At 43.3% G+C, this 24,948-nt stretch overlaps 1 protein-coding gene across 6 annotated transcripts in view; it reads left to right on the plus strand.

Annotated features, from left to right (window-relative positions):
* GRM5 (glutamate metabotropic receptor 5) overlaps positions 1–24,948 on the plus strand; it is a 557,322-nt gene that overhangs the window by 60,865 nt on the left and 471,509 nt on the right. For all 6 annotated transcript variants that reach the window (XM_082245896.1, XM_082245895.1, XM_082245894.1 and 3 more), the window contains exon 2: positions 23,846–24,708. In XM_082245896.1, the coding sequence (XP_082102022.1) occupies positions 24,027–24,708 (682 nt within the window). In that variant the 5' untranslated portion in view covers positions 23,846–24,026. The remainder of the gene's footprint in view (positions 1–23,845; positions 24,709–24,948) is intronic.

Consider the following 24,948-nt stretch of genomic DNA (forward strand, 5'->3'; position numbering starts at 1 on the left):
CCCTTTGATCACCCCTAGGTTAACCCCTTCCCTGCCAGTGTCACTGATTACTGTAGTAATGTCATTGGTCCCCCCAAAAGTGTCAAAAATGTCAGTTAGGGGTCCGGTCTGTCTGCCGCAATGTCGCAGTTCCGCTAAAAATCGAAGATCGCGGCCATTACTAGTAAAAAATAAACGATTTAATAAAAATGACATAAATCTTTCCCCTAGTTTGTAGACGCGATAACTTTTGCGCAAACCAATCAAAATACGCTTATTTTTTTTTTTTTTTTACCAAAAATATGTAGTAGAATACAAATTGGCCTAAAAGGATTAAAAACATTTTGATTTTTACATTTTTGTTTTTTTTTTGGAATGTTATATAGCAGAATGTGAAAAATATTGTTTTTTTTTTAAAGAAATGTTGCACAGGTGATCAAATACCACCAAAATAAAACTCTATTTGTGGGAAGAAAAAGGACATCAAATTTTTTTTTTGGTACAGCGTCGCACGACCGCGCAATTTATCGTTAAATTATTGCAGTACCGAATGGCAAAAAATGGCCTGGTCTTTAAGGGGGCAAATCCTTCCCGTCCAGAAGTGGTGAAGTAGCATTTTCAGTGTGGGGTGTTCAGATACAGTGTAGTTCCTCTTTAACTCCTATAAAAGCATAACTATCTTAATGGAAAAAATAAAAGGCAGTGCTGAGTTCTAACCATCTCACAATGAGACCCAAGAGAACCAAAATTTCTGCACTGAAACTATTAATTTGATGTTTTTTTATGAAGAAAAATAAAAATAATGTTACACTTTATAAGCTGTCTTTTACCCTAGCGTACATTATAGCTATATTATATTAGAACTAGAGGCGCAGTCACCTATGGGTATATACTGTATATTAAAATTTTATACTCTTGCCTGGTCTATGAGAGCCGTTGAACACTGAGGTACTATATCATATTCACGTATCGGTTTCCTATTTTCCTTTTACTTTAATATTAATAGACTTCAGGATTTTTTTTTTAAATAAAATGGTGCAAAAAGCAATGTTAATGATTGCAGAGTGTGCATAGCACCTAATTACATTTCACGGTTCATCAGTTTACGGCGGATGGAAGAGTAACAATTGCTGCGTGAAACTGATTTTTGGGCATTTGATTATTTTATTTATTAGAAAGCACAGTAGTGTGTGTGTATAAAATATTATTTTGTTACCATGAATCACACTTTTATGTCTAGTTTCTTTAGACCTATAAGGTCCAATTGTTTTCTTTAGAATAGTGAAAAAATATAAGGCGGCGTATATTTTTTTTATCTTCTTTTTTTCTTTCCTGGTGACAGTCATACTTTGTCTCTTTTAGGACTTGTTTACACAAGTGGCAAGGACTGCCGCTCCTCTGAAAAGCGATTCACGTTCTGAATGCTTCTCAGAAGCATTCGGCAGGAAGTGAGAAGGCGATATGTCCTGTATGGTGTGGGTGGTAGTGCCCATTAACCACTTCAGCCCCGGAAGATTTTACCCCCTTCCGGACCAGGCCCTATTTTGCAATTCGGCACTGTGTTATTTTAACGGACAATTGCGCGGTCATGCAACTCTGTACCCAAACTAAATTTACGTCCTTTTTCCCCACAAACAGAGCTTTCTTTTGGTGATATTTGATCACCTGTGCAATTTTTATTTTTTGCGCTATAAACAAAAAAAGTGTCAATTTTGAAAAAAAAAAATAATATTTTTCACATTATGCTATATAACATTCTCAAAAAAAATTTAACAATCAACATTTTTAACATTTTAGGCCAATTTTTTTCTGCTACATATTTTTGGTAAAAAAAATCGCAATAAGCGTATTTTGATTGGTTTGCGCAAAAGTTATTGCATCTACTAACTACAGGAAAGATTTATGTCATTTTTATCGTTGTTATTTATTTGTTTATTTTTTTGACTAGTAATGGCGGCGATCTGCGAGTTTTTGAGGGATTGCGACATTGCGGCAGACAGATTGGACCCCTGACCGACATTTTTGACACTTTTGGGGGTACCAGTGACATTACTACAGTAATCAGTGCTAAAAATATGCACTGTTACTGTAATAATGCTATTGGCAGGGAAGGGGTTAACATTATGGGTGATCAAGGGGTTAAATGTGAGCCTAGGGGAGTGATTCTAACTGTGGGGGGGCGTAGCTTCTGAGCATAACCATAGAGACATGTGATTCTTTATAGCAGGATCACATGGGCTCTGTAATTTTCTCCCAGGGAGAAGGACGGTCGGCTGTGTTTACAACAGCCCACCGTCCTTTTCTCCCAGCTGGGAACGATTGCGGTTGTCAGGCGGCAATCGGAGCCGCCTGACGTGCACATCGGCTTCCCCGCTGACGAGCGGGGGCGGGAGCACAGCGGCGTGCATTCACTCCCGAGAGCGAGCGCCGTACATGTACGCCGATTCACCCAGGAGCGGCACCCAGGAGATGTACTTCGGCAGGCGGTCGTAAAGGAGTTAAATGCAGCAGGAGGTATAATTACTTGTGTGATGGCATATACTGCGCCAACCCTTAGTAAACAGCAACCAGCAAAAACAAACGACAATTTGTAAACTTGCGCTCTAAAGTGCAAATAAATGTGCATAAAATATATATGCTAAGCAAAAAATTTGCAAAATCACGCAATTAAAGTGCCAATGTGTGCAGCAAACTATACACTAAACAAACGGTGCAAAAATGAATATGCAAAACTGAAAACATGCACACTACAGTAAATATTGTGCAAATCAAGCAAATCTAGTGCAAATGAATGCAAATATGGGTATGTAACAAATAAATGTGCAACAATAAGTAAACACAGTACATGTATATATCAAGTGCATACGTGGTTTAAAAACTGATGCTGTTAGGAAAAATGTTCATCATAGGAATAGTTCATAAAATTCACCATAAAAGTGCAGGGTGCTGATAAGTCTTCTATTGTAATCTCGGGTGAGTAACCATCACCAATAGGGCAAGTAGATTAAAGTCTTACCAGATGCAATGGACCCAATAAAGTGTAACGATATTGGCAAAATTATATTGGTAGACATCCCCAGATCATGTCTATTTAGACGAAACGCGTCGGCTCTATTGCAAATGCTGTATCCACTCTTTTGTACAAGCGCTGTACCATCAAATCTTCTGAAAGTGTGTTTTTTTTCCTTTATCATTAAAATGGCTTTTAAAGGTACACACTATGTGATCTTTATATTTTTTTGAGTGTCCGGTGGAAGGATCCTTTTGCCAATATCGTCAGTGGTTATTCTACCCCTTATATGTGGATGATGTACTATGGATTAAGCTACCAGTCTCTGGGAGATTCGTGACATCTGCCACAAAGTTCATCTGTTTCCTTATAAGCCTGAATGACCCAAAAGGTATACACTTTATTGGGTCCATTGCATCTGGTAAGCCTTTAATCTACTTGCCCTATCGGTGATGGTTACTCACCCGAGATCACAATAGAAGACTTATCAGGTATAATTACTGCCACAGCCGTGAAACAACGCATTGCGATCATGTCTTTTGTACACCCCAAGCCGCTGCTATTACAGCTAAAGGGGAGCGGTTGAGGGTGGTAAGAACACAGCTCAACCTTGTGGTTATCAGGGTGTGGATACATTGTATTAAAAGTGGCAAGAGCTCTAGAGTGAAAAAAATGAGTACGAATAAAATACTGTTTTTTAGAAACTACAACAGACCTACCCTACTAAGGAACTAAGGAGAACATCCAATGTATATACTGTATGAACCAAAAATAAAAAAAAATAAAAAATTCACATTAATTTTTTTTTGTACAGCCACAGAGCCTCCCACGCATGCATGCCCACCAGGGCAGCAATTTTCTGTTGGATTGTAAAAAAAAAAAAAAAAAAAAAAAAAACCAACATTACACGGGTATTTTTTTCTGCCCCAGGCCAGTACAGCAGCAGAGATCTGCCTTCCTGAGTCCTTCCCTGGAAAATGCACTCTAACAGTGCACCTGACCTTCACCTAAATCAATGGATCCAGATTCCAGGCACCAGACACTTCAAGGCCACAAAGTCTGGAGGAGGCAACCTTCAATAACCAGCCACCTTGCACACCCTTCTCTGTTTTCTGCTCAGCCACCCCATGCTACACAAAGTCTCCTCCTCGAGGTTTCTGCCAACTCCCCTCTTCCAGTATAGGCTTGCAGCATAGTGGCAACAGCTGTACTAACAGCTCAGCATGCGTGGCTGCTTCTTGGGCATTTACCTCTTGTATTTATTATTAATTATCTGTCACACATGCAACAGAAGCTGATCCAGAGTTTCAGTTACTCCAGTAATGATCCAGCAGCTGGTTCCAAATTCCAGCTCTTTGCCTCATCTTGCACACTCCTCACTCTTTCTCTCCTTCTTCCTAATTCTCTTTATCTTCCCTCCCCATCATTGTTCTCTTCTCTCTCTTTCTCTTTCTTTCATTTTATTGCTTCATCTTACACCCTCTTCATTTTCTCTCCCTTTCCTCTTTATTTGCATTCCTTCTCGCTCCCCGTCATTTTCCTCATCTCTCTCCCACACTCTTATGTCTCCCCTATCTCACCTTACACCCTCCTCATTCTCTCTTTCTTTCCTCCTCATTTTTTTCCTCATCTCTTTTTTTACCCCCTCTTTCATCTTCTCCTCATCCTTCCTAATCTCTTCCTTCTCCACATCATTTTTCTCATCCTTTTCTCTTTCCTCTTCTTTCATCTCCCTGTCTCATTGTGCAACCTCCTCATTCTCTCTCTTCGTCCTTGTTCTCTTCCTTCTTCCTCCCAGTAGTTTACCTCATCTCTTACTTTCCCCTTCTTTCGTCTCCTTACTTCTGCTTTCACCCTCCTCCTTCCTCCTTAATTATTCTCATCCTTCTCCCTCCTCATCATTTTTCCCTTCTCTTTCACATTGACCTTCTTTCATCTCTCTTATCCTGCAACTTCCACATGTTCTCTCTTCCTCATTATTCTTGTCCCTCTCCCTCCTCATAATTTTCCTCATCTATTTCTCACCCTCTTTCATCCTCATTCTTTCCATCATCTCTCCTCATTCTCTCCCTCAGTTCTCATCATTCTCTCCCTCAGTATTTCTCTGTCGCTCATTGACAGACGTAGTCTTCTTGATTCACAAGAACTGGGTTATGCTGCCCTCTACAGGAGTAGGACTAGGCAGAAAGAAAAAACGTTCTGGCTCCACCCTAGGGGCAGTCCCAGAGGGTATATCCTCTTCCTGTCTGCTACAGAGAATCAGTTTTTTTCTGTATAGTCAGGAGTAAGGACCTAAGTTCCTTGCTGGGATCTTTTTGGTCCTGGCAAGATTTTTTCTTTAGAAAAAATATTTTTTAGGTAGTTTTCTCCAGTGTTTTTTTCCTGTGAGATCTTCAAGCAAAAACGCCGGACTGGGCGACACTAGTGGTCACCTCAGCCGGCCTACGAGCGCGCGCAGACCATTGCATTGTGCTTGGTCGGCCGTGACACATTCAAGTAGGTATGCGGGGCCGGGCGACGGGCTGGATGTTGAGATCCAGTGGTCACCCCGGTTTCTGCCTACGAGCGCGTGCAGACCAGAGCTCCGCGCTGGGTCGGCCGCGACGGAGTCCCATTGGAGGGACTGACCTTGCGAGTTAAAAGTCTCGCTTGGACGCCAGGAACCAGAGAGTCGAGGCGTCCGGAGTGGTCCACAACCCCCCACCCCGGTGGAGAGGTTATTGTGAAGAGAGGGTGCCTGTCGGTTCGGTATGGTGAGTAAACGTTCCCTTTTTTCCTCGTTATGAGGCAGTATGAATTATAGGCCCCTCCATACATGGTCAGTATATATCTGACACTAAAAGTCCCCCTTGTAAATACAGTATGTGTTTGGTGGGAAGTGGACTTGGTTTGAGAGCTAACACTCTACCCAGCAGACTGTAGTATTACAGCAGACATAGGAGGTATAATCCTACCTTAATTGTAGTGTACCTCCTGCAGATCGATAAACCGCCACTTAGCAGAAATGCAGGTGGATGTGCTGGGAAAAACGATTTCGGCGGTCCGCCGCCATTTTGCCGTAGACCAGGTGCATGTATGTCCTCAGGTCACGCCGGCCGCCATGTTTTTGGAGTCTATTGTCTCCTGTATGGGGGCGGCCATGTTTGATGAGCCCAGCTACCTCGTGGAGAGCTGGGAACGCCGGAAGGCGTACACAGGGGGCGGAGCCACGTCCTTCTACCCGGGAAAACGAACACAGCTCTTTCCAGTCTGTAAAAGACAGACGCTGACTGCAGTTGGTTGGTGGTGAGCCTTGGGGGTCCCTCTCTCTCTCTGTGGGGATCGAGAAGCAGGTACTCTGAGGGGCGCTATTGCGCTAGGGGGAGACACATAAAAAAAAAAAAGAGGTATTTTTTTATTTAAAAAAAAAAAAAAAAAAAAGAAAGTTTATTGTTTTTTCTGGCAGAGGTGTCCTGAATTAACATGGACCCTGCCACTCATGTATCTCCACCGGATCCCCTCGAGGTGTCTGCAGGATCCTCCAGCACCCCACTGACGGTTGAATCATTGTCAGCTATTATGGAAACTTTTGTGTCCCGGGTGGAAGTGGCTTGTCAGGGACAGGGCGCAAGAAAGCGACCCCTGCCTAACCCCTTATTATCTGAAACTTCGGATTCAGACTCTGAGCCTATTTCTGCAGTTGCAGGTACTTCATCTGGGATTGGTGTCTCGGGTACTGTCTCTTCAGACAGTGAGGAGGATGTTTCGGCATCAGCCATAGCCCGAGAGGAAGCGTTGGTAAACGCACTCATTGTATCTGTTCAAGAAACCTTAAGATTACAGGGTATTCCGTCGGAAATAGCTGAAACTGAAATCCCTTTTGGGACTAAAAAACGCATGAAAATGGCGAAGGTTTTTCCATTGCCCAAATGTTTTGGCAATCCAATCAAAGAAGAATGGAGTCTGCCAAAACGCACCTCTGCTATTTCTAAACGCATTAACAGGCGTTATCCGTTGAGGAAACCCTCATTAAGAAATGGACAGAACCACCTGTGGTGGATTCACCAATTGCTAGATTGAATAAAGCCACGGTTATTCCTTTAGAAGACGCTCCGTCTTTTAAAGATCCAGTGGATCGCAAGATAGAAGCTATGTCTCGCACCATGTTTGCCTTGATTGGATCAGCTTTCAGACCAATAATTGCTATTGGTCTGGTTTCGCAGACTGTAACTGAATGGACCAAGTGGTTACGCCGGGACTTAGAAGAGGTCCCTCAGGCGGTATCAGATTTGTTGGAACAAATGATACAGGGGTTACAGTTTGTGTGTGATGCGGCGTTAGACGCCACTCCATTATTGGCGCGAGCATCAGTTTCAGCAGTGGTTCTCAGGCGTACACTGTGGCTAAAAGGTTGGTTAGCCGACCAAGGTTCCAAAAAAGCATTAGCTAATATCCCCTTTTTAGGGGAGCGTCTATTTGGAGCCAACTTAGATGAGATCATTAAGGATCTCACGGGTGGAAAGAGCACCTTTTTACCGCAAAATGTTAAGGGTAAAGGAACTCGTCAAAGACGAGGGCCTTCTTTCTCTGCTCACAAAAAAGTTTTTTCGTCCCGCGGGTGAAAAAATTAAGTCCTCCAAAGCTCCTTCAGGAGGCTTCAGGGGACGTTGGTCGGGCAAGCAAAAGCCCGCCCCCTCCAGACCTGAAGATAAATCGTCCTAAGCCTGAAGGTGCGCCCCCACCCATAATTGGGGTGGGGGGACGTCTTCGCCGGTTCCCGGATCCATGGCTTTCCAGAATCCCGGACAAGTGGGTTTGCGAAGTCATAAGGTCAGGGTACAAGATCGAGTTTCGATCTCTCCCACCGGCGCGATTCTTCCCTTCCAATATCTGACTATCCCCGGATCGTTTAGAAGATCTGCGGAGAGCAGTCACGGATTTACTACAACAAGGAGTGGTAGTCCACGTTCCTTGGACAGAACGTTTTCTAGGGTTTTATTCAAACCTATTTACAATACAGGAAAGAGGGCAAAGTGCGTCCAATTCTGGACTTAAGGGCACTCAATTCCTTTCTCAACATAAGGAAATTCAAGATGGAATCCATTCGCACAGGAGCAGCCTTCCTGCATCCAGGGGATGTCCTAGCGTCCATAGACATCAAGGACGCCTATCTTCACATTCCCATTTTCGCAGGACATCAGCGGTTTCTACGCTTTTCCGTAGAAGAGAACCACTATCAGTTTGTGGCGTTACCTTTCGGTTTCGCCACGGCTCCTCGGGTCTTCACGAAGGTGTTGGCCCCAATGTTGGCACTACTGCGCCAAAGAGGCATATCGATTCTAGGTTACCTAGACGATCTCCTGCTTCATGCAGAGTCTCCTCAGACCCTGCTACAAAACATAGAAATTACTATAATTTCTTTACAGGAATTCGGGTGGCTGGTGAACCAGCAAAAGTCATTTCTGGTTCCCACCCAGAGGCTCGAATATCTGGGTCTAATTCTAGACACAGTCAGGACAAGAGTTTTCCTTCCGGTAGGGAAACTCCGGAAGATTCAATCAGCAGTCCAGTTGTTACTATCCAACAGCTGGTCTTCCCTTCGGACTTGCATGAGGGTTCTGGGGTTGATGGTGGCTTCCTTCGAAGCAATCCCATTTGCCCAGTCCCATACCCGAATTCTTCAGCAAGAGATTCTTCTCAGATGGAATCGGAATCCGGAGTCCCTGGACTGTTGGATCCAATTGAGCAAACAGACCAGAGAGTCTCTGGTCTGGTGGCTTCGGTCTCCGATGCTCAGCCAGGGAAAGTCATTTCTGCCAATATATTGGACGATAGTGACCACGGATGCCAGCCTATCCGGATGGGGAGGAATTCTCGGTCAGTTATCCGTTCAGGGACTTTGGTCCCCGGAAGAATCCAGGTTACCGATAAATGTATTGGAACTGAGAGCGATCAGACTTTGTCTGATTCACTGGACCGAGCAGCTCCAGGGCAGCCCGGTTCGGATCCAGTTGGACAACGCCACGGCCGTGGCTTATGTCAATCACCAGGGGGGCACCAAGAGTGTCCGAGCGGCCAAAGAAGTGGCTTGCATTCTTCGCTGGGAGGAACGATTTGTTCCAGCTATCTCTGCGGTGTTCATTCCGGGGGTGGAAAATTGGCAGGCAGATTATCTCAGCCGTCAGACTCTGGATCAGGGGGAATGGTCCCTCCATCCAGAAGTTTTCCACCAGTTGTGCCTACGTTGGGGCACCCCGGATGTGGATCTGTTGGCATCACGATTCAACAGAAAAGTACAGAGATTCGTGGCTCGCTCCCGCGATCCTCTAGCAGAGACCGCAGATGCACTGGTCACCTTGTGGGGGCAATACCAGCTAATGTATGCCTTCCCTCCTCTTGGGTTACTGCCAAGACTTCTTCGCAGGATAGAGGAGGAAGGAATTCCAGTAATCCTGGCAGCTCCGGACTGGCCTCGTCGAGCTTGATACGCCGACTTGGTCAGACTGGTGGCGGACATCCCGTGGAGACTTCCTCTCAGGGAGGATCTACTGTCTCAGGGACCGATCTTCCATCCTGCTTTACGATCGCTGGTTTTAAACGGCCTGGTTATTGAGACCCAGGTGCTGAAGGACAAGGGATTGTCAGCTTCAGTTATTCCTACTCTAGTTAAAACAAGGAAAGCGACTTCCAGAAAGATTATCATCGTACATGGAAGTCTTATATTGTGTGGTGTGAATCCCTTGGGTTCCATCTACATCTTTATTCGGTAGCCCGAATATTGGCTTTTCTGCAACAGGGAGTTGAGCAGAAGCTGGCCTTGAGTGTTATCAAGGGTCTGGTTTCAGCATTTGCTATCTTCTTTCAGAAGCTTTTGGCTACTCATTCCTTGGTGCGGAATTTCATCCAGGGGGTGCGAAACCTGGCTCCGCCAGTGCACGCGCCGTTACCATCCTGGGATCTTAATTTGGTGCTGTCGGTTCTTCAGACACCTCCCTTTTAAAATATCAGGGAGATTCCCTTGCTTACTTTATCCCAGAAGGTGGTCTTCTTGGTGGCTATCACTTCTGCACGCAGGGTGTCAGAACTGGCTGCATTATCCTGTTGTTCCCCAGATCTGGTGGTTCATAGGGATAAGGTTGTTCTTCATCCGAATCCATCCTTCCTTCCTAAGGTGGTTTCAAAGTTTCATTGAATGAGGACAGTGTATTGTCCTTCCTATGTCCTTAGCCCAATCATCCTCGAGAATTTGCATGGCATTCCTTGGATGTAGTTCGGGCGATCAGGATATATTTGAATACTACGGATTCAATTTGTAAGACGGATTCACTGTTTGTGATCACGGATGGCCCTAAGAAGGGGTTGCCTGTTCTGCTGCGACCATCTTTAGATGGATCAGACAGACGGTGGTATAGGCTTATTTTATCTAAGGGTCGGGATCCCCCGTTCCCTGTTAAGGCGCATTCTACTCGGGCGCTTAGAGTTTCCTGGACCTTCCGCCATCAGGCGTCAGTGGTTCAGGTTTTCAAGGCGACTGTTTAGTCGTCGGTTCATACCTTTACAATATTGTATAAGGTTTATGTGATGGCATCGTCAGATGCCTCTTCTGGCCGCAAGGTTCCTGCAGGCCACTGTTTGAGGAGACTGTTGGTCTACCTCGAGGATTTGTGGGATAGGTCTCATCTGTTTACTCGATGAGTCCTTTGATACTTCTGGTTGGCTCCGGTTGGGCCTTCTAGATTGGATTTTGATTTCTGTCAATCCCACCCCTCATTTGTGGCACTGCTTCTGGATGTCCCAGTTCTTGTGAATCAAGAAGACTACGTCTGTCAATGAGCGACAGAGAAAATCGGATTTTTTTAAGATCTTACCGTAAAATCCTTTTCTCTTAGCTCATTGACAGACGTAGTACCCGCCCCTCTATCATTGAGTTGGGTTGGGTTAAATTCTCTGTTGCTGCTTTGTGACAGAACTGATTCTCTGTAGCAGACAGGAAGAGGATATACCCTCTGGGACTGCCCCTAGGGTGGAGCCAGAACGTTTTTTCTTTCTGCCTAGTCCTACTCCTGTAGAGGGCAGCATAACCCAGTTCTTGTGAATCAAGAAGACTACGTCTGTCAATGAGCTAAGAGAAAAGGATTTTACGGTAAGATCTTACAAAAATCCGATTTTTCAACCTCCTCCCTCTCTCCCTACATTCTCTTTATTCTCTTCCTCGTCTCTCATCATTCTCTCACTCCTCATTTTTTTCCTCATTCTCACCCTTATCTCTCCTCATTCTCCTACTCATCTTTCATAATTTTTTCCTCCTCATTCTTATCCTGATTTCTCCTTTATTCTCTCCCTCATATCTCCCTATTCTCCTTCTCATCTCTCATCGTTCTCTCCCTCCTCGCTTTTTTCCTCCACATTCTCATCCTACTCTCTCTTCATTTCTCCCTTCCCCCTTTTTTCCTCCTTATTCTCATCCTCATTCCTCCTCATTTTCTTTCTACTTTCCTCCTTATCTCTCAACATTCTCTCCCTCCTCGCTTTTTTCCTCCACATTCTTATCCTACTCTCTCTTCATTTCCCCCTCCTCCTTTTTTCCTCCTCATTCTTATCCTCATTTCTCCTCATTTTCTCCCTTATCTCTCCCCATGCTCCTCCTCATCTCTCATCATTCTCTCCCTACTTGTTTCTTCCTCTTTGTTCTCATCCTCATCTCTTCTCATTCTCTTCCTCATCTTTTATCATGCTTTCCCTCCTCATTATTTCCTCCTCATTCTCATCCTCATTTCTTCTCATCTTCTCCCTCATTTCTCCCTAGTCTCTTCCTCAGCTCTCATTCTCACCCTCCTCCTTTTTTCCCTCCTCATTCTCAACCTACTTCATTTCTCCCTTATCATTTTCTCCCTTATCTCTCCCCTGTCCCCCTTATCTCTCATCATTCTCTCCCTCCTCATTTTTTCCTCTTTGTTCTCATATTCATCTCTTCTCATCCTCATTTCTCTTCATTTTTCTCCCTCATTTCTCCCTATTCTCTTCCTCATCTGTCATCATTCTCTCCCTCCTCCTTTTTTCCCTCTTCATCCTCATTCTCGTTTATCCTCATTTTCCCCCTATTCTCCTCCTTATCTCTCCTCATTATGTCCCTCCTCATTTTTCCTCCTCATTCTCATCCCACTCTTTCTTCATTTCCCCCTACTCATTTTCTCCCTTGTCTCTCCCCATGCTCTTCCTCATCTTTCATCATTCTCTCCCTCCTCAATCCTCCTCAATTTTTCCCTTTTTTTCTCATCTTCATCTCTTCTCATTTTCTTCCTCGTCTTTCATCATTCTCTCCCTCCTCAATCCTCCTCAATTTTTCCCTTTTTGTTCTCATCTTCATCTCTTCTCATTCTCTTCCTCATTTTTTATCATTCTCTTCCTCATCTTTTATCATTCTCTCCCTCCTCATTTCCCCCCTTATTCTTACCCTCATCTCTTCTCATTCTAACTCTTTTCATTCTCTCTCTCTCATCTCTCCTCATTCTCTCCCTCACCTCTCTTCATTCTCTACCCTTTATCTCTCATCCTCCTTTCCCTCCTGATTTTTGCCCTCCCCATTCTCTCTTTCATAGCCCCCCCCCCCATTTCTACCTCCTCATTCACACCCTCCTCTCCCTCTCCGTGATGTCAAAAACAATTCTGAGAGCACAAATGGTAAATGTTCTATTTTCTGCATAATATCTCTTGGTGGAAGATTTAAAATGTGTGTCTGGTTCCTAATTATACATGTATTCGGGGATATTTATGATGTTTTGGATACAAAATATCTAATTATCCTTTGCTGAAACTCAAACTAAAAGCATCGCCTAATTTGCTGTTCAGAACACCGGCCTCACCGGTGGGTCAATTTGGGTGACAGCACCTTTATTCGCAATATGTCCCTTATCAATCAAAAACCTCTTTTTAATTTTCCCTTGACAAGTCCAGACTGTGCTCAATGTTACCTGCTGGAGACTTTATAAATCACCCTTTCTAAGTGACTGTCTCTCTGCATCCTGAAATACAGGACCTTGACTTTGATAATGCCCAGCCATTTCAGTAAGCAGAGCTCTTCGGTTTGGGTTAATTTGCTCTCCTTATACAAGATCTATAGAACTCCGTGTTCTGCAGGCAGAGAACATTAGTTCAATTGGAAGATTCAATGCAGGTGGCCACTGTGGCTGTCTGCCATTAAAATTATTATTAATCACTAAACCTTTTTCGATTCTGATTCTAAATTTGTTACAAAGAGATTGTTACTTTAAAGAGTAACTCCACTTTTGTTGAAAAAAAAAAAACATTCCCCTCTGGGTGATATCTGTACATTGCAAGGATTATAACAAACTTTGTTGCAGATTCCTGTCTTTTGTTAGAAATCACTGTGTTTCTGTGTCTATGTGGTGAGTGCATCCAGTAGGAGTGGTTTCATAATTATCAATCAGCTGCTGCACCTGCAGGGCTCTAATGAGGAAAAGTGCAGTGTCTGTATCCCTTTAGATGTGATCTCACCAATACTTGGAAGTATCTCACCAAAAATGACATTTCTGTTGCAGGGGATGCCAGAAATCTCACTTTCTGTGTTGCTCACAACAAGCGATTTGATTACAGATTTTTCACTATCCTGTTTTAGTAAATCAACCCTATTATGTTTATGTTGAGGATCCCTCCCCTTTACTTCCTCTCTGCTCAAACCATTATCACAGGACATGAAACAAAAAGACATCTCTATAATGTCCCAGATAGTAGGAAACCTGACAAGGTTCTATGACTCAAAAATATTTTTGGGCTAGGCATACCCTTTAATCAGCATATAGTATGTGATGGGCTAATATGGGTGGAAACTGGGCTAAAAACATAATCACCCACCATAACCCGTCAAAGCATTGACTCCACTAAACCTCTGAAGGTATGCTGTGATAAGCCATCAGTAGCAGATGCTTTACGTTCTGTAAGGTGGGGCCTCCAAGGGCAGATCCTTTATGTTCTGTAAGGTGGGGCCTCCAAGGGCAGATCCTTTACATTTTGTAAGGTGGGGCCTCCAAGGGCAGATCCTTTACATTTTGTAAGGTGGGGCCTCCAAGGGCAGATCCTTTACGTTCTGTAAGGTGGGGCCTCCAAGGGCAGATCCTTTACGTTCTGTAAGGTGGGGCCTCCAAGGGCAGATCCTTTACGTTCTGTAAGGTGGGGCCTCCAAGGGCAGATCCTTTACGTTCTGTAAGGTGGGGCCTCCAAGGGCAGATCCTTTACGTTCTGTAAGGTGGGGCCTCCAAGGGCAGATCCTTTACGTTCTGTAAGGTGGGGCCTCCAAGGGCAGATCCTTTACGTTCTGTAAGGTGGGGCCTCCAAGGGCAGATCGTTTATGTTCTGTAAGGTGGGGCCTCCAAGGGCAGATCCTTTACATTCTGTAAGGTGGGGCCTCCAAGGGCAGATCCTTTACGTTCTGTAAGGTGGGGCCTCCAAGGGCAGATCCTTTACATTCTGTAAGGTGGGGCCTCCAAGGGCAGATCCTTTATGTTTTGTAAGGTGGGGCCTCCAAGGGCAGATCCTTTACGTTCTGTAAGGTGGGGCCTCCAAGGGCAGATCCTTTACGTTTTGTAAGGTGGGGCCTCCAAGGGCAGATCCTTTACGTTCTGTAAGGTGGGGCCTCCAAGGGCAGATCCTTTACGTTCTGTAAGGTGGGGCCTCCAAGGGCAGATCCTTTACGTTCTGTAAGGTGGGGCCTCCAAGGGCAGATCCTTTACGTTCTGTAAGGGGGGCCTCCAAGGGCAGATCCTTTACGTTCTGTAAGGTGGGGCCTCCAAGGATTGGACTTGTTTTTCCAGAACATCCCACAGATAGATTGAGATCTGGAGAATTTGGAGGCCACGTAAATACCTTAAACTATTTTTGCATTAATCAGACCAGCCACCTTCTTTCATTGCTCTGTTTAATCCAGTTTTGATGCTCACATGCCCATTGTACGTGTTTCTGGCTGTGGACATAGGTCAGTATGGGCACCCTGACCGGCCTGTGGCTGCAGCCCTATGTGCATTAAACTGTGATGTGTGTTCTGATAGCTTTCTGTCGGAACCAGCATTATCTTTTTCAGCAATTTGAGCCACAGTAGCTCTTTTATTGGATCGAACTACACGGACCATCCGTTGCTCCCTATGTGTTTCAATGAGCCTTGGCCACTCATGACCCTGTCACCGGTTTGCTGGTTTTGCTGGTTTTACCTTTGTACAAGTCAAGTGGACCTTGCTCAGGGTTATACTTAGGACAATAAAACATAAAAGTGTAGCGCTAAAAGTATTGATGATCACAAAATTGATAAATAGTGTCCAAATGAATGGAAAAAACTACTAATCACAATGATGTGTATAACGAAGAGAAGAAGTGTCCAAATGAATAAGTCCCAATATAAATGATATAGAATAAGATCATAAATCCACGTGTACAATATTGCAAGAAGTGATTCGACCCGTGACACCCAGGGTATGTGAAGGAAGGGAACACCTCGGTGATGGGATATATTAAGCAGCTTACCAGATTTCCTTGGCTGCTCAACTTAATGAGTCAGCCTCTCCCAGCTGTTAATCAAGGCCGCTGAAGATCTGATGTTAAAGGGATGCTTAATCGATGCAAGTAGACCACCTCTCAAGAAGCATGTAGCAGATCAATGTAGGGTTCATACTCCTCAATATTTTTCTCCAGCATAAATGAATGTGTAGAAAGAAAAGAAAGCGAAGCCCATAGCGTAATCCCGTTTAGAAATAATATTCCACTTTATTAAAAAAATATTACTCACATTTTCTCAAGAATAAAATAGCTTTATCAAATCGCTAGACAGGGGATGGAGGTGCGGCGTCCCGCGAACAATCCCAAGTAGCAAAGGATAATGAAGGCCGGCTAATTTCCAGGGGGCGTGTGGACGTTGCGTCTGGAGTCGCAGACGCAACGTCCACACGCCCCCTGGAAATTAGCCGGCCTTTATTATCCTTTGCTACTTGGGATTGTTCGCGGGACGCCGCACCTCCATCCCCTGTCTAGCGATTTGATAAAGCTATTTTATTCTTGAGAAAATGTGAGTAATATTTTTTTAATAAAGTGGAATATTATTTCTAAACGGGATTACGCTATGGGCTTCGCTTTCTTTTCTTTCCACACATTCATTTATGCTGGAGAAAAATATTGAGGAGTATGAACCCTACATTGATCTGCTACATGCTTCTTGAGAGGTGGTCTACTTGCATCGATTAAGCATCCCTTTAACATCAGATCTTCAGCGGCCTTGATTAACAGCTGGGAGAGGCTGACTCATTAAGTTGAGCAGCCAAGGAAATCTGGTAAGCTGCTTAACATATCCCATCACCGAGGTGTTCCCTTCTTTCACATACCCTGGGTGTCACGGGTCGAATCACTTCTTGCAATGTTGTACACGTGGATTTATGATCTTATTCTATATCATTTATATTGGGACTTATTCATTTGGACACTTCTTCTCTTCGTTATACACATCATTGTGATTAGTAGTTTTTTCCATTCATTTGGACACTATTTATCAATTTTGTGATCATCAATACTTTTAGCGCTACACTTTTATGTTTTATTGTTAATTTGAGTCACTGTTAGTTGATTTTGTGTTGGCTGCTGATATATATTTATCAACTTTTTATCAAGTATTTATCATATTAGCGCGGAAATTTTTTTATCTTTTTTATACTTAGGACTCCATCTTGTATCAGTTTTATGCTTGGAGTCCCCTTTTAAAATGTTCTTTGCTTCAGCTGGGTTCTCATGAGAAAATATAAAATAAGATGTAGTTCTAAGAATATAGCCAACAATGACCTTGGAAGCTTTGCTAGTTAGACAGAGAGTTGTATTGTTCCAGGCAACGTGATCTAACCCTTATCTCTTAGCTGTAGAATAGCCTTTGACGATCATAGAATAAACTGAGAAAGCATCAAACCTTTGAGCATTGTCATCTCCCTGTGCACAGCATGGGTTTATATATTTTTATGATATGCAACAGACAGTTTCTGACTTCTTTGGACCATTTTGGAACATCCCACAAGCGCTGCAGCTTTGAAGATGTTCTGACCCAGTTTACTAGCCATTAAAATTTGGGTACTTGTCAAAGTCTCTCAAATCCTTACACTTGCCCATTTTGATTGCTTTCAACATATCAACTCCAGGGACAAAATGTTCATGTTTACTTGCTGCTTAATATATCCCACCAACTTTAAGATGCCATTGTAATGAGATCATAAATGTTATTCACTTTAGCTGTCAGTGATCATAATGTTATCGTTAATTGGTGTGTATATATCAACTAATGTGTGTGTGTATATATATTTATATATATACAGTACGTATATATACACTATATTACCAAAAGTATTGGTGGCGCCTGCCCTAACACCCACATGAACTTTAATGGCATCCCAGTCTTAGTCTGTAGGGTCCAATACTGAGTTGGCCCACCCTTTGCAGCTATAACAGCTTTAGCTCTTCTGGGAAGGCTGTCCACAAGGTTTAGGAGTGTCTATGGGAATGTTTGACCATTCTTCCAGAAGCGCATTTGTGAGGTTAAGGACTGATGTTGGAGAGAAAGCCTAGCTCGCAGTCTGTGCTCTATTTCATCCCAAAGGTGTTCTATCGGGTTGAGGTCAGGCCAGTCAAGTTCCTCCACCCCAAACTCACTCACCCATGTCTTTATGGACCATGCTTTGTGCACTGGTGCGCAGTCATGTTGGAACAGGAAGGGGCCATCCCAAACTGTTCCCACAAAGTTGGGATCATGAAATTGTCCAAAATGTCTTGGTATGCTGACACCTTGAAAGTTCTCTTCACTGGAATTAAGGGGCCAAGCCCAACCCATAAGAAACAACACCACTCCATAATCCCCCCCTTCAAGTAATTGATTTGGACCAGTGCACAAAGCAAAGTTTGGGGTGGAGGAACTTGACTGGCCTCCACAGAGTCCTGACCTCAACTGGATAAAACACCTTTGGAATGAATTAGTGTGCAGACTGCCAACATCAGTGCCTAACTGCACAAATGCGCTTTTGGAAGAATGCTCAAGTATTCCCATAGACACACTCCTAAACCTTGTGGACAGCGTTCCCAGAAGAGTTGAAGCTGTTATAGCTGCAAAGGGTGGGCCAACTCAATATTGAACACTACAGACTAAGTCTTGGATGCCATTAAAGTTCATGTGCGTATAAAGGCAGGCATCCCAATAGTTTTAGTAATATAGTGTATATAGACATATAGTGCCTTGCGAAAGTATTCACCCCCCTTGAACTTTGCAGCCTTTTGCCACATTTCAGGCTTCAAACATAAAGATATAAAACTGTAATTTTTTGTGAAGAATCAACGACAAGTGGGACGCATTCATGAAGTGGAACTAAATTTATTGGATATTTCAAACTTTGTTAACAAATAAAAAACTGAAAAATTGGGCGTGCAAAATTATTCAGCCCCTTTACTTTCAGTGCAGCAAACTCTCTCCAGAAATTCAGTGAGGATCTCTGAATGATCCAATGTTGACCTAAATGACTAATGATGATAAATAGAATCCACCTGTGTGTAATCAAGTCTCTGTATAAATGCACCTGCACTGTGATAGTCTCAGAGGTCCGTTTAAAGCGCAGAGAGCATCATGAAGAACAAGGAACACACCAGGCAGGTCCGAGATACTGTTGTGGAGAATTTTAAAGCCGGATTTGGATACAAAAATATTTCCCAAGCTTTAAACATCCCAAGGAGCACTGTGCAAGCGATAATATTGAAATGGAAGGAGTATCAGACCACTGCAAATCTACGAAGACCTGGCCGTCCCTCTAAACTTTCAGCTCACACAAGGAGAAGACTGATCAGAGATGCAGCCAAGAGGCCCATGATCACTCTGGATGAACTGCAGAGATCTACAGCTGAGGTGGGAGACTCTGTCCATTTCTTAAAGATATCCATAAAAAGTGTTGTTTAAAGTTTGCCACAAGCCACCTGGGAGACACACCAAACATGTGGTAGAAGGTGCTCTGGTCAGATGAAACCAAAATCAAACTTTTTGGCAACAATGCAAAACGTTATGTTTGGCGAAAAAGCAACACAGCTCATCACCCTGAACACACCATCCCCACTGTCAAACATGGTGGTGGCAGCATCATGGTTTGGGCCTGCTTTTCAGCAGGGACAGGGAAGATGGTTAAAATTGATGGGAAGATGGATGGAGCCAAATACAGGACCATTCTGGAAGAAAACCTGATGGAGTCTGCAAAAGACCTCAGACTGGGACGGAGATTTGTCTTCCAACAAGACAATGATCCAAAACATAAAGAAAAATCTACAATGGAATGGTTCACAAATAAACCTATCCAGGTGTTAGAATGGCCAAGTCAAAGTCCAGACCTGAATCCAATCGAGAATCTGTGGGAAGAACTAAAAACTGCTGTTCACAAATGCTCTGCATCGCTGAGCTCGAGCTGTTTTGCAAGGAGGAATGGGCAAAAATTTCAGTCTCTCGATGTGCAAAACTGATAGAGACATACCCCAAGCGACTTACAGCTGTAATCGCAGCAAAAGGTGGCGCTACAAAGTAATAATTTAAGAGGGCTGAATAATTTTGCACGCCCAAATTTTCAGTTTTTCATTTGTTAAAAAAGTTTGAAATTTCCAATAAATTTCGTTCCACTTCATGATTGTGTCCCACTTGTTGTTGATTCTTCACAAAAAATTACAGTTTTATAACTTTGTTTGAAGCCTGAAATGTGGCAAAAGGTCGAAAAGTTCAAGGGGGCCGAATACTTTCGCAAAGCACTGTATGTCCTCAAACACTGCATATAGGAATAAGGATTTTGTGAAAAAGATTTACAATGACAAATGAATTTGTGGACAGATGGCCACCTTCACAAGTATAACTAAACATTAAAAAAAAAAACTACTATAGATTCTATTCTTAAGTCTCTCTTTTATTTTTTATGATAGTATATAAAAGAAATTCTGTTATTGGTAATTGCCTCTTTGCTCCCTGAAATGGCACCTCTAGAGATTTATCTTTCTTTTCATATAATCTAATCTGGAAAATGGATGATGACCTTTACATTTTTCGCATGGATACAAAATGTATACAGGATTTTAAATGTAATTTTTACATATTTTATTAGAAGTGACCTTCTCATACATTCTCCTTTACAAACTCCACAGCTGTGTTTCACTGAAGGTTTTTTTTTTTTTGCCACAATTTGACCTTTTATATTCTGTTTTTGTGAGATTAACGGCAATTTCCAACCTAAAAGTTTGGTGTATGCTTCTAACCTGTCTGCGTCCATTTCCTATCTCCCCAAATTCCATCTAAAGGCAAGATAGGTAGGAAGAGGGGAAAGGGAATTTTTTTAAGAATAACTATAGTTAGAATTTTCTTCTACTTAAAGTTTGGTAAAGCACAATGAATCCTGAACAATTTCCAATTTTAAAAGAAAATAGATGCCGTTTTCACTTTTGATGCATCTCAGCCCTGCCATTCCTAGCAGCCACTTCCAGTCTACATGCACTCTAGTGATGGCTGCACATTATTGTTCAAGGCAGGTTTACTGATGGTGACAACAGTGGTCTATGTCTGTGCATGTGTTGCATCACATCCCTTTGTTGTCTCCATTTGGAAAACATGTGACAAGGTGACAGTGCAAGAGAGCGTGTCATCCTGTACTAGGAAGGCCTCCCATACCAATCCAGTCCATTTCGCTAATGTACCAGGAAAATTATTTTTTAGATTGCATAAAAATATTGACGTATCCAGGTCATGGTAGATCTAGTAGTAGTTCACATTTAGGTCACATTTAACCACTTTACCACCGGAGGATTTTGCTGTCTTACGTCTGGGCCACTTTTTGCGATTCGGCGCTGTGCGACTTCAACTGACAATTGCGCGGTCGTGCGACGCCGTACCCAAACGAAATTTACGTCCTTTTTTTCCCACAAACAGAGCTTTCTTTTGGTGGTATTTTATCACCTGTGCGATTTTTACTTTTTGCGCTATAAACAAAAAAGAGCGTTTATTTTGAAAAAATAACAATATTTTTAACATTTTTTTATATGAAATTCCCCCCAAAAAAGATGTAAAAACCAATTTTTTAAAAAATTTTTGGCCAATTTGTTTTCTGCTACCTATGTTTGGTAAAAAAAATCGCAATAAGCATATTTTGATTGGTTTACGCAAAAGTTATTGCTTTACTAACAAAGGGAAAGATTTCTGTCATTTTTGGTGTTTTTTTTTTAACGCGTAATGGCGGCGATCTGCGATTTTTTTTGTGGGACTGCGACATTGCGGCGGACAGATCGGACCCTTGACTGACATTTTTGACACTTTTGGGGGTACCAGTGACATTACTGCAGTAATCAGTGCTATATATATGCACTGTTACTGTAAAAATGACACTGGCAGGGAAGGGGTTAATTTTATTGGAGAGGGAGGGGTTAATGTATGCCTGGTGCTTACTGACGTGTAGGGGGGAGGTGACTGAGTGATTCATGGACAGATCGGATGTCCAGCTATGCTGAACAGTCCGATCTGTCACTCCCTGTCACTATGGAGATCCGTCTGCTTGTGTTTACACAGGCGGGCGGATCTCCACACTAGATCCCCGGCGATCGGGGCAGAGCAGCGGCGATCGCCGCTGCTCCTCCCCTGGCCCGACTCCCGCTGTGAATGAAAACAGTGGGAGCGAGCCTCCGGCGGCGCGCAAGCGCCGCCCAGAAGGGGGAGTGTCTGACGACGTTAATACTACGTCGTCAGACGATAACGAGCCACTCTGCCGCAGAAGTATTACTGTGAGCAGACGTAAAGTGGTTAACTGGACTTGCTCTGTAACGTTCAGAGCTGTGACTTTTTATCCAGAACTCCTTAAAACAGCTATATATAAGTTCGGCATGGGCACCATTCAGAGAATGTTTTGCATTTTCTCTGATTGGATGAGGTGGAGAGCTTGAAGTCACCACTTTGCTTCTCCAGCTTGTCTAATCAGAAAAGGCTTTGTATTGAGAAAACATTCTCTGGATGGCGCCCGTGCTGAGCCAGTGACCTTGTGTGTTCACAATGCAGCAGGGCAGCCACTCGGCACAGGACTCAGATGCTAGTGGTGATCACTGGAGTAGTTGTGTCTACTACAATGATTTGCAACCTTTAGTGCCGGTTCACACTGATGCGGCTGCGGCGATAGCATGTAATGTCGGAGCGCACTGCTCCTTCATTACATGCGATCGGCTGTGCGGTGCGAGTTTAGCCATACACTTTGTATGGCTAAATTCGCACCGCACCCGCAGCAAAGACGCACAGGACCCTTTTTTGCAGCCACATCAGGATCGGATCGCACAGCGGTTCACACTTGTGCGATCCGATCCTGTGCGAACTGTAAGATCGCACTGCGATATGCGATCAAACTGGGGGTGTCGTTAAGATTACATTGACACCCCCAACGTATCGCATATGGCAGTGTGAACTGCCAGGGGTGCGTTTGCGATGTGGGAACAGGCTGCGAATTCGCAGCCTTCCCGCATCGCATAAGTGTGAACCGGCACTTAGAGGGATCCCATAGGCATGGAATACATAGTACATAATACATACTTAGTTACATTGACTCAAGCTAGACCAATATAAATATAAATATGTATACATATCTATATCTGGAATTCTTCTTAAACAATTAAAGATAGTGCAGAGAGAACCACATTGCTCTGATCACAAAATGAGCCCTTAATCTGCCGTATGGAAGAATTAAACCCATGGTTTTTTTTCTTTTTACTTTGCCATCTTTGTGCTTTTAGGGAGATTTCCCCTTTTTTCTTGTCCTGTGGACACAACAGGACATTAGAGGAAGTCTCTCTAAATTGAGGGAAATCCCCTCTTAGACCGTTGTCACCAGAACAAGTGTCCTCATTAGAAGATTTGTCCACTACTCTTGTTCTAGTGACAACCTACATTTTTGAATTTCACTCACTGACTGTTGTTATTAAGACAAAAAGAGAGCGTGACTCCCTAAAGGTGACACAGACAGAATATAAAAAAATAACAGTTCTAATCCATTTCTATCCAAAAAAAGTTTTGGTTTAGATAAACACTAAACCAGGGTTCTATGGAACTGTAGGGTTCCTCCAGAGGTTGCTAGGGGTTACTTGAGCAATGAGCAATTTCTGTTTCTCAGATAAGTTCCCACTGACAAGGTTGATCTTTTTAGCTATCTGTAAGGGGGTAATTCTTCCCAATATCCAGAAGTGTAAGGAGCATTCTTCCCGCTGACCATCACACTAATGTACTATTGGCGCTTTTCCACTGCATGGAACTGAACGGTTCGGCTCGCTTTTGTGCTTTTCCACTGCTGGTACTGCATGGTATGGTGTAGGAACAGTTTGGTGCGGTACGGTGCGACGGCGCTTTTCCACTGCATGGAACCGAATGGTACGGCTCTCAAAAACAGTACCTACTCGATTGTGGTTCCAAGAGGTACCATATCCCACAATCCTTTGCATGCAGTCACTACTAGCCACTGATTGGTCAGATTGGTCAGAGAATCCCACCCACCCCGTTGTTATCCCACCCACTTAACTTTAGTACTACTTTAGTGGAAAAGCAAACCATACCGTACCGTACCGAACCGTTCCAACACCGTACCATGCGGTACCAGCAGTGGAAAAGCAAACCGGGCCAAGCAGGGCAGAGTAGAGCCAAGCCGGTACTTGCAGTGGAAAAGTGCCATATGAGTTATAGATATAGTCATTTATTTAGATATAGAAAGTTATTTCAAGGGTTTCTCTATGTTGAAAAGGTTTAGAAAGGCTGCTCTAAACAGTTTAATTGTACAGGTATTGAGTATAATGTGATCTTCTGTTTTTCAGGGAATGACAGTTTGGACTGATTGTGAAGATCTCCATAGATGGTCTTTTGCCCAGGAAGGACGCTTGTTAAATGGTGGGAAGTAGTGCATGGAGAGTCATCAAACAAGGAATAGAAGGTTGATTGCATTGAAAATATTTTGCTTCACCATGCTCTCCTCTCCAGCATAAATTGTATTCTAAAATGCTCCCTTACTTTTTGACGGTGCTGCTGCTCTTAAAGAAGGATGGCTCTGGTAATGGCGGTGGGATTTCAGCATCGGCACAGACAAACGAAAGACGCGTTGTGGCCCATATGCCAGGGGACATCATTATAGGGGCTCTCTTTTCAGTTCATCACCAGCCAACAGTTGAAAAGGTTCACGAAAGGAAATGTGGAGAGATAAGAGAGCAGTATGGAATTCAACGTGTGGAAGCCATGTTGCACACTCTTGACAGAATCAATGCGGATCCTAACATTTTGCCAAACATAACCCTCGGATGTGAAATACGCGATTCCTGCTGGCATTCTGCTGTAGCGTTGGAACAGAGTATAGAATTTATTAGAGACTCTTTGATCTCTACTGAGGAAGAGGAAGGTCTGGTCCGTTGTGTTGATGGATCTTCTTCGGCATTCCATACAAAGAAGCCCATCGTTGGAGTTATAGGGCCTGGATCCAGCTCGGTGGCCATTCAAGTCCAGAATTTGTTACAACTTTTCAATATACCTCAGATTGCTTATTCTGCAACAAGCATGGACCTGAGCGACAAGACCTTGTATAAGTATTTCATGAGAGTGGTCCCTTCTGATGCTCAACAAGCTAGAGCCATGGTGGATATTGTCAAAAGGTACAACTGGACGTATGTTTCTGCTGTACACACTGAAGGTAAGAAATTCCTTGCTTGAACAAAATATTTATAATGAATTAAAATCATATAAAGTATACTCTTACTGCCTTCATTTGTTATGTCTCTAATGTACATAAAGACATAAGGAAGGCCCTAACAGATATCTGAAATTGAGATACTGTAAGTCAATGTAAAAATATGGCAAAGTGATTTTTGGTTTCATGTTTTTTTAAAAAAACCATGTTGGTTTAGATGAGGATTGGTAGTCAGTTTTTGAT

Source organism: Pelophylax lessonae (assembly GCF_965119305.1).
Source record: "Pelophylax lessonae genome assembly, chromosome: 2".
Taxonomy (NCBI): Eukaryota; Metazoa; Chordata; class Amphibia; order Anura; family Ranidae; genus Pelophylax; species Pelophylax lessonae.